The 10097-nt window shown below is 45.2% G+C and overlaps 2 protein-coding genes across 2 annotated transcripts; one reads left to right on the top strand and one right to left on the bottom strand.

The window, feature by feature from the left end:
• Positions 1-1417: 1417 nt before the first annotated feature.
• Positions 1418-6059, bottom strand: tspan33a (tetraspanin 33a). Its single transcript, XM_053414846.1, has 8 exons — positions 5725-6059; positions 3995-4052; positions 3674-3801; positions 3063-3137; positions 2750-2845; positions 2519-2647; positions 2263-2424; positions 1418-2057 (listed from the first exon to the last, which is right to left on the bottom strand). The coding sequence occupies exons 1-8, from the start codon at positions 5818-5820 to the stop codon at positions 1956-1958; spliced, it is 846 nt and encodes a 281-aa protein (XP_053270821.1). The 5' UTR covers positions 5821-6059; the 3' UTR covers positions 1418-1955.
• A 748-nt stretch (positions 6060-6807) lies between these two features.
• Positions 6808-9996, top strand: LOC128428425 (zinc finger protein 436). Its single transcript, XM_053414598.1, has 8 exons — positions 6808-6915; positions 7064-7266; positions 7555-7662; positions 7786-7881; positions 8000-8110; positions 8210-8330; positions 8465-8674; positions 8763-9996. The coding sequence occupies exons 1-8, from the start codon at positions 6897-6899 to the stop codon at positions 9791-9793; spliced, it is 1899 nt and encodes a 632-aa protein (XP_053270573.1). The 5' UTR covers positions 6808-6896; the 3' UTR covers positions 9794-9996.
• The last annotated feature ends 101 nt before the right edge of the window (positions 9997-10097 follow it).

Below are 10097 nucleotides of genomic sequence, written 5' to 3'. Positions count from 1 at the left end.
TGATGCTTTTGAAACCAGTAAAAAAACTGATCTGGGTCCAGCATGGTGCAACTGTTGTTCTCACATTAACTGGACAGTGCACTTGTGGTATTTGCACGGCTGCACATGCTTTGTTTCTCCCCCGGTGTTCTGAGAGTAGAACTGGGTTAACGCTGCTCCCTCCACCGTGTGTGTGTATGTGTGTATGTGTGTGTGTGTGTGTGTCTGGACCTCCTTAAAAACCCCACAGCAACATGGCCGCCTCTGAGTGAGTGAGTCAGAGGCAAGAAAAAAAGAAAGAAGGGGGACCACACACAGAGCAACAGAGCTGAGGCCAACACACACACACACACACACACACACACACACACACACACACACACGAGACAGGGCCACAAACTATGGTTTGCTCTGTCACTTTTTCACTGTCCTACTAAATTATAGCATGTAGCGGCCCTAAAGTGAAGTGCTTTCACTCCTTTGTGCCTGATGCAGTAGATCCTGAGCTGAAGGGGGAGTAACCGCAGCTTTTTAAACTAACACAGAAATGTCATGTTTAGATTGTGGACTTGCGTCAACGACTGCTGGACCGTTCCAAGCTCCCAGAGTTCGCAGGCCTCGGGTTTCGGTGTGTGAGCGTCTCAAAACTCAGGGTTTTCATTTGCCAGGCGGAGACATTGGGTGGCGATGAGATGAGGGTGTATCGGTTTAGGAATCTGCCTCAAATTAATACAAGATATTAAATTCTGACATTTGCAGCTGTGGATACAAAAAGCACTTAACATTTATCAACATTATGAACCTGAATACTGACAAACACAGTTAAAATACAGCTACTCTTTACTTTGCTGCCAGATGAAATCAAACTTTTTACTGGTTCTGTTTCAATGCAACAAGTAGAGAAGGTGTGATTATATTAACTCTGCTTAATGATACAAACTCAGCCTGTAGTGGCAGCATCAACAAGCAGTGGAGTTTCCCTGGGAGTCAGTTAAAAACAAGACAAATGAAAGAATAAAGTGAGGGAACAGGATTGGAAATACATCAGCCACGACATATGTGCAGAGTATGAGCTGTGTGTGCTTTGGCAAAACATTTGTTTGGGGTGGCGGCCTGTTCAGACGCACACCCCCGCAAAAATCCAGCCGCTCTGCGGTCACGCCGGCCGTCAGCTGGATGGGGAGGAAGTGACATCACACTGTGGCGGTGTGAGGTCTCGCAGGACAGGCCAGAAGCCCGACACGGCCCTGAAGTGAAGCCTCAGACATTAGTTTGCAGCTCTTATTAAATAAAACAAGTTCAAATCTGCGGTGATAGACTGCGGTTAGAGTCAAAGATGAATCAAAAAAAGATTAAATTATCAGGTGCACAATTCAGAAAGCACCGTAAAGTAGAGGAGATGGAGAAAGAACAATATAGCAGGTAAGAATCACCCCGATTGTGAACATCATTAATGTTTATTTTTGTCGACATGACATGATATGCTATCAGTGCAGCTGATTTCAGACTCTTTTCATATTTTTCATTATATATTTGTATTGTTTTTTATAGCTTACAATTTTGTCTGCCTGTGTGTGCATCTGTATACAGTCCAAAAGTTCTTGGGGATGCATGACAGTGAAGACGTTTAAATAACTCCTGCTCCAGTTTGGCATCTCATTGAAGAAGGAACTATAAAAGATGGTTTGTCGATTATAGTGACACCAGTTGTTGATTTAATGTCAATATAATTCCGTCAGTATGACCCTTGGCTCTGCCCCTGCTATGAAATGTTTGGTAAATGCAGGCATGGTCTGTGTCCAGTGGGTGGCGACAGAGTTCTATATGTCCATTTGGTTCCACTTTCCTCCAACAGGAACGAGAGGAGATGCTCATACGAGGCCGACAGATGTTTTTCTTTAATGAATTCTCCCCGTCTTCCTCCAGCTGCTCGTATCACCACGGTCAGGGTGTCACGCTCCAGGACCGGGTCTGGGTCAGCTCCACGGGTCACTGCGGTGTTTGGCGCTGTAGTTCTGCAGCACGATCTGGTCTTTGATCTGGTTGATGAGAATCTGGGACAAGAGGATCCCAACGAGCTGTCGAGGAGAGAAACACAGACGAGAGGATTCAACAGCCGGATACAACGCCGCCCCTCACATGAACCCCCCCGGAGATCTTCCTGTTCTTGTTCACACGTCTGACGAGGACACGCTGCCTTCTACATACGTGACAAGGCAAAGTCTGGATAATGTGCTCACGCCTGAAAACAGCTTCAGTCTCTTGTGTCTGATCAAAGCTCACCTGTGGAATAGCCAATCCCAGTGCGATACCTCCCAGTAGGAACATGTTGCTGTGAATCCAGTTGACTAATTTATCTATGCAGCCATTGGTGTAGATGTGGTTTCCAGCTTCGACGTACTCTAAATCCTGCATGCCCTGGCCACACATGGTGTTGACAACCTCCTGCACATGTGGACATATAAAGATATAAGCATTAAATTAAAAAATAAAGCAAAAATCTGTGTGTTATTATCAGCAGCGTGTGCAGAAGGTCGACCTTGTCTCTGGATATGATGCAACAGGAGAAGGGGACAGAACAGCGCTCTCTGCTGGGGTTGGTCACGTTGCAGTTGAAGTACATGTTCTGGGACCAGTCGTTGTACGCCACCCCCCCACAGCAGCCAAACTGAGGACACACACAGGCGATCGACACGGAAAAGATTAGACGACATGTCCAATATCTGTCATATCGATATGATGAAAAACAGATGATGCACTAAATCCTCACCTCCATCTGACCGAAGTCGATCATGTTCTGTAGATCGATGTCGTCTCTGTAGTGGACGATGGCGTTGTTGATCATCTGAGTCACTTTGCCCCGGGCCTTGGAGGAGGATGGAACGACGGGTTTAGCAGCAAGTTCAGCATGAATTCTAAATAATCCAATCCAATCTTATATAACACTGTAATGTATCATCTGTATCTACATTTATTTTAAAGTTTTAAATAAGTTGTAAATGTGAAAGAGTGTACTTTCTGGCAGATACATTTATGCCTGCACTTTACTAATGAGAGAAAAACCTCCATGTTGTTTCATTTACCGTATCAGAGAAGACGAAGCCGAGGATTCCAGCGACGAGCTGCAGCATGAAGATCAAGGTCAGAGAGACACAGAACTGAGAGAGAGAGAGAGAGAGAGAGAGATAGACAGAGAGACTTATCATATCATCTGTTAACTGTTCATTCTTCAGAAGACAGATCCAATGTGAATCTGTGTCTCCATAGAAACTCAGCTGTAGCTTATTACACTCACAAGAAAGTCACATTAAGATTTATTCGAATTTTTCTTTAATTTGTAATGAGTCAATTTGTTATTAAACAATGTGCGTGTGCCTGTGTTTTATTGATCTTAACCGTAAACGGTAAATAAAGATAATCGACATGACAGCTCCATTAAAGTGAAGCCAAATTGTCGTGACCCCCCCCTGGTGGCTGGCTGCGGTATAGGTTGGTATCCCCACTCCCCAGAGAGTCAGATCACACGATGAATAGATTGTCTCTGTCATTTCAGAGAGTTGTAATCCCACTGACGTTCGTTCAAATGTTCCTGTTTGTGACACGTTGGATTTTAATTATTTATGAAAACCGGCTGAAACATCCTGATTGACAGTTAATCAGAAACCCAATGGCTGCTGAGGACCTCCGGACTTACTGTCTGCAGGAGGCAGATGTTTTCTCTCAGGGAGCCCACGCAGCCACAGAAGGTGAGGATGAACATGAGGACCCCCACCACCATCAGCATTACCGCAGGGTCCACTGCCAGACAGGCCAGTGCTGCCTCTGAGGGGAAGAGGAAAACAGGGGTGGGAGAGAAAATCTAACTTTCAGAGAGAGGAAATAAATATTTATAAGGCATCATTTTATGAATACATTAACAGTTTTCTTTCCCTTTGTTGCTTTTTTATTTTCTTTTAATGAATCTAGATGAACTTGACCGTGACTGCGTGCTCTCTCTCTTTGGAGGATCATTTACCTGCGTGCTTCATCATGCGAGCGTACACGCCGATCGACACCATCACCAGGGCGATGATCTGAGGAGGAAATTAAATAAAAAGAGAGATTCCCTCAATACACAGAAACCACAGACACAACAGAGGGCGAAGAGGAACCCTTTATGTGTCCATACATGTCGAGGGAGTGGCACCATTCACCAGAACTCTCAATCATGATAACAGGAAAGATGTGGAGGACGTACAGAGGCACATGAAAGGCGGCTGCGCCCGTAGAAGAAACCACTGAGCACAACACTCCAACGTGCCGGGAGGAGATTCTGCCTCCATTTGACTAATCTCGACCTGGCAGCAACCTGTGCGCTTCCCTAAATAAAGACCCTTTCACTGAGCGGGCTCAATAGAATAATAGGGAGCCCTCAGAAACACTCTTCCCACCGTGAATGAAGTGGATCCAGTTACCACAGACTCTCGTGGTTGTGGGGTGAAGATTTGTCTGCCTGTTTGGGAAAAAGGTTTAGTTTCAAAGAGAAGTGACACCTGAAGCCAACCAGGGGCTTTTGGAATGTGTTAAGTTGCGTTGAGGGTCAGGAAATATCCTTAAAGTTCAATTAAACTGCTGCTAAATCACATGTTGCTCTGGCAAGTTAACTGATCTCCTAATTTGATCGATCATCCTAACTAGCTGCAAAGGCTATGATGAAAAATGGACGTTCCAAGGAGATCTCCGACTTTCAAAGATCACAGACGAAGAGAGAAGCAGCACAGACCTGCACACAGCTCGTTGTAGCCGGAGGCAACGGAAAAGACAAAAACACATTCCACATTGAAGAGCTTCAAGTTTTTACACAGCCTTTGTACGTGACAACATGTCGAGCTCACACACTCACACACCCACACTGGGGGGTTTCAGACACGTTGCTGGAAATGAAGAAGGATGTCAGAAAGCAAAAGCTACGCAGACTTTATGATTTGTGGTTTCTTTATGTTGTTTCCTGGCTCTGTGGGAAATAAGAAAATCTCACACTGAGCTGAGCCTCAGAAGGTTAAAACCTGATCAGCTGCAAAAAAAAAAAGAAAGAAGGAAATCTGCTTATGTTACAGTCACAAGGCACCTGACACCGAAACCCACTGGTGTGAACTTAGCTGCGTTGTTAATTTCTAACCCCAAATTCTTAACTTTTAAAGTCTAAAGTACAATCAGTAACATCCTGTTAGTGTCGTACATACATTAAGTTTTCTTCACTCGACAAACTTTATCTCTAACTTCTTCCTGTAATACATAACCTGACTTTTATTTTTGTTAGTCTTCAATTTGTATCTACTTACAACAGGAGCAATATTTTACATATTTAACTTAAATAACTTTAGTCATGTTATGTATGAAACCTGAAAACCAAAGCCGGCCTATTTACTGTGAGTGAGTGTGTGTGTGTGTGTGTGTGTGTGTGTGTGTGTGTGTGTGTGTGTGTGTGTGTGTGTTTGAGCTTCTTGACCCCTTTCCCTCCCAGTGAAACTCAAACAAACAGCGCAGTGTTGTGCTGCAACTAGATCTCACACTTCTCCACAGAAATAACACAACACAACACAAGCAGGTAACACAGTGTGTCATTGTTTTGAATAATTCAAATAACAGAGAAGTGACTTGTGCACCAGTGATTAAACAAAGTGTCAGTAGCAGAGTTTGTGTAGCAGGTTGAATGATGAACTGGTGAATACAGGTGAACACACTGTGATCTGTGGCAGCACTCACCCAGAATAAGAAGTTAAAGAGGAACAGCAGATACTTGACAAGGGGACTGACGAGGGAGTAGTCGTCGTCGCGTCCAGGTGCAGCTCTGCCTCCCATGGCGACGTCTTTCTCCGTCTGATCCAACAAGTCAGACACGAGTTTAACTGGGAGGAAACACGAGAGCAGGAGCGAGAACCCACAGAGTCTTCTTCAGCATGGTGAGGTAGATGAGGAAGATGAGGAGAGGCTGCTGCTTTGATTCCGTCTGATACTCGAGTTCACACGTAGTGTGAGACACAGGCTGCAGCCTCCAGGGTGTGTGTTCTCTGACTGGGCGTGTAGATACTGGGAGAGAGCGAGAGAGTGTGTGTGCGTGTGTGTGTGTGAGATCACAGGAAATGATCATGACAGAACACATACATATAGCCTACATACATTCATTCTGGGTACTTTTATTTTCATTCCCACTCAAATAGTTAAGTTTCCTTTCAGTTTACATTATATTACATTATATGTCGTATACTAACTAGTCAGCCTACATTATGGTTTGACATTAAACTATGACACTCACACTTTTATCTCAAGCTGCGTGGATATACTTAAACGTATTTATCAAATATTTTTGATTATGTATTTAAATACCCACTGGATAAATCTACAGCAGGTGAAACTAAAATCAAAAGTTCATTATCATCCACCAGGCACTTATTTTTTTGGCTTCATTATTAATGGCTTGAGCCCAAACTTTGTATTGCTTGTTTAAGAGGCGAATAAATGAATACAGAAACGTGTAAATTTTCTATCGTGAATTAACAGATATTCTGTGTCGCGAAGATCATGGGTGAGATTGTGCGCCACCTACTGGAGGATACAGCTATTTCCCACAGCGACGTTTGTGTATTTTACACTTATACTATACTTATTACACATATCATAATGTGATAATAATCCACTCATTTGTCTTTATATATCATATGTGCTCTCTAATCTATCATCACCAACACGTGCTTCCTTTTAAAGTAGAGCTTTATATAGTCGGTCTACTTACCCTTATTTTGAAAGGGTACGAACACTGAACAACAATGCTCACAACATCCGTTTTACCCGGAAGTGATAGATGTTATATCCTGTTTTGCAGGATGAACGTTAAAGTTGAACATTCCTCACTGTCCAGACGATATTAAAGCTCGAGAATGTCGCGGAAAAACAAAGGTTTGTCTGATAATTCGCCGAAGTGTGAGCCAGCATAAGTTTCCAGTTATTCCAGCGTTAAAACCTGGTTATTTTGACACCGTTGGCTGAAGCCCAGGCGTGTGGAGGGTCTGCAGGAGAAACCACTAGTGTTTGTTGTTGTTTGCAGGCTCCTCTCTGCCTCCGGCCTCCCTCCACCTCCTGGTCCCTCCCGTCCGGCTCATGTCCGCCTTCGTGCTCCAGACGCTGCAGCAGCGCCGAGTCGAGCACTACGACAAACTGCTGGACTTCATCGGGCTGGTGACGGAGATCGTCCCGGAGCTGCTGAGCGTCAGTCAGAGGGCTCAGCTGGTCCTGGGTCTGAGAGCCCGGGTGAGGCCTCAGCGTCTGTGTGTGACCCTCTACATGTGTAAACTGTAGATTTACTGCATCATCTAGCACGTGCATAGAGGACAATATAAGTAGATCTAAAGTTTCCTGATTGGCTTGACATTTAAAACGTGAAAAACAATAACAACGGAAGTATATTGGGTGAAGTTTCACTGTATTTATCTTTTTAGTGTCTTAATATTCGTTACGTGTCTGTTTTAAAATATTGGAATCCAAACTTTTCCTTGTGTTAATGTTCTCTATTGTGTCCTCACCTTTGCTCTGTGGCAGCTGGTCCTGGAGCTGTGTCGCGGTGACCTCGTCGCCAACCTGCAGAGCATCCAGAGTCACCTGGATAAAGTCCACGCCTGCAGTGCTGAGCTGAGCTCCGATGGACAGGTGGCTCTTACATCAGATTTCAAAGCAAATCATGGACAACATAGATTTAGAAACCCAGAGATTACTCAAACTGACCTGAAAGACAATAGTGTACAAACATTTTTGTATTGTTCTTCTCGACAGACCAGTGGAGATATTCTGAAGACCTCATACACCAACTTTGCAAGCCTGGTTCAGAACCTGCTGGATGTTCCTTTTGAAAGAGACTTCTTCTTCCAGGTGAACCACACGCACATTCAACCTTAAGGGAGTGGAAGACGTGTAGATCTAATTTATGACCAGGACTAAATGTTGATCAGCAGCGATGATGAATCCAAAACTGTGGCTGTTTCTGCAGGAGGTCTTTCCTGCAAACTACGGCTCTGCCTACGACGAGAGACTCCAGCAGATGGTGTCGGACTTCCTGTCCAGGCTGGAGCTGCTGCTGCCCATTCCAGACCTGCCACAGGTAACCACAGTCATGAGAAGTCCTGCCTCTTCCCTCTTTGAGCTTTAGGAGTATATGAGTATTGTTTCAGCTGCCAACCTGCTCCTCCTTGTGTCTCAGACAGCAGCGTGGCTCACTGAAACAGCATCTGTGTCAGAAGACTTTGAACAACATCTGTCTGATCCCTTTGGCCTGAAGACTCTGCTGCTTCATCACAGGCAACTGGGCACAATCAGTTCAGGTGAGCTTGATGGAGAGGAAAAGTTTCTATCAGTTTAAAAGGCTACTTTGGTTCTAGCTCGTGCCTTTCTTCTTAAATTCTTTATTTTTCCAGTCACTCTAATGTGTAAAATGTTAAATCCTCTCCTGTTACAGCTCCAACAAGTAGTGAGGAAGACATCCTGACACTGGCCTTCCCTTCTCAAACTGTTGTTGCGAGGTACACTGAGGCGTACAACGAGGAGGGTGATGATGATGACTATGACAGTGAGGAAGAGACCCTTGCATTGGAGGATTTAGAAGCTGGAGACTCGAGTCCAAGCTCGGATGTCACTGCAGATGATTGGTTACCAAAAAAGGAATCAGGTTAGACGAGCTGCAGCAGCAGACCTGAACTGGTTTAGAGGCTGTGAAGGTTTTTATATAAACTAACTGTGTTTTATTCTTTCCCCAGGTCCTCTGTCTCGTTTATTCATCTGCCCTGAGTGTTCATTTGTTGACCGTGTTAAGAGGAAGGTGCAGGAGCACATCCAGAGCGAGCACCAAATAACAGCTCCCATTATTAAAAAAGAACCTGTGAAAAAAGCCTCCGCTAGGGCTCAGCAGAAAGGGAAAGACTTGAACACTGAAAAGAAGATATCCGAAGGCAACACGAACAAAAAGAGGAAACGCAAACAAAAAGACGGCGCTGAAAAGAAACGGGAACGCAAGCAAAAGAAAGACAACTTGGAAAACAAGGAGAGGAGGCGACAGAAAGGGACCACAGGCGAAGACAAAAGGTTCCTGAGCATGAGGCCCGTGAACAAAATCTTCACGGAGGCAAAGACCAAATGCCTGAAGTGTGACAAGATCTTTGAACACCCAAATCAGCTGAAGACCCACATGAAGCTCCACGGCCTCCGGTACCACTGCAGCCAGTGTGAGAAGGGCTTCACCAGCCCGTCGGGGTACTATCAGCACCAGAGGCTCCACAAGCGAGGCCGGATATTCTCCTGCAGCCAGTGCAACAAGGGATTCCTGTGCAAAAACTCACTCAAGCAACACGAGCGGCTGCACGAAGGCCCCTCCAACCTGTGCACCATCTGCGGGAAGAGCTTCAGCAAGGCGGGCATCACAAGACACATGCAGATGCACAGAGGGGAGAAGAATTACCTCTGCACCACGTGCGGGAAGTCGTTTCTGTCCTCGGGGGAGCTGCTGCTGCACACGCGCTCCCACACGGGCGAGCTGCCGTACACCTGCAGCCGCTGCGGGAAGGGCTTCTCCAGCAAGAGTCACCTGATCGTCCACACGCGCTCTCACACCGGGGAGCGTCCGTACCAGTGCTCCGAGTGCCCCAAGCGCTTCCTCACCCTGAACTGCCTGAAGAGACACACGCTCAGCCACAACGGCGTGAAACCGTTCAAGTGTCCGAGCTGCGAGAGAGAGTTCTCACAACAAGGGAATCTAAAGAGACATTTGGCCACTCATAAACCTGACACGTAATGTCATCAGAGTGGAGTCCCTGGACAGATTAATACCTTTTTTAAACTTGTTAAAAAGGGAATGGTAAAGCTGTTTCATATTTCATTCATCCTTGCTGTGATGGAGCAGATTTCTCTGTTCTGATGCAGATGTTTACCACTTGAAGTTGGGTCATGACGTTTCTAGCAACAATAATAAAAAGTGAATCCTTTTTTAAATTCTCAGTGTTTGCTCTGGTGTCTTCATTGTATTCAGGATTCACGAAGTGTTTTCACAGCCTTGAGTTGAGTGTGTTTCTAACATTCAGCCTGTTCTTAGTTTAGAA

This window comes from Pleuronectes platessa, chromosome 22 (genome assembly GCF_947347685.1).
Source record: "Pleuronectes platessa chromosome 22, fPlePla1.1, whole genome shotgun sequence".
NCBI classification, from domain to species: domain Eukaryota; kingdom Metazoa; phylum Chordata; class Actinopteri; order Pleuronectiformes; family Pleuronectidae; genus Pleuronectes; species Pleuronectes platessa.
This window is presented reverse-complemented; position numbering and strand designations above follow the sequence as displayed.

Bases quoted from the DNA above. Each gene is read 5' to 3' on its own strand.
- LOC128428425 (XM_053414598.1), top strand. The intron at 7,663-7,785 runs GTGGCTCTTACA...TCTTCTCGACAG, and splicing joins AGCTGAGCTCCGATGGACAG to ACCAGTGGAGATATTCTGAA. The intron at 8,675-8,762 runs GTTAGACGAGCT...TTCTTTCCCCAG, and splicing joins GTTACCAAAAAAGGAATCAG to GTCCTCTGTCTCGTTTATTC.
- tspan33a (XM_053414846.1), bottom strand. From the start codon at position 5,820: ATGGGAGGCAGAGCTGCACCTGGACGCGACGACGACTACTCCCTCGTC. The intron at 3,138-3,673 runs GTAAGTCCGGAG...TCTCTCTCTCAG, and splicing joins ACATCTGCCTCCTGCAGACA to TTCTGTGTCTCTCTGACCTT. The intron at 2,846-3,062 runs GTAAATGAAACA...TCCTCCTCCAAG, and splicing joins GCTTCGTCTTCTCTGATACG to GCCCGGGGCAAAGTGACTCA.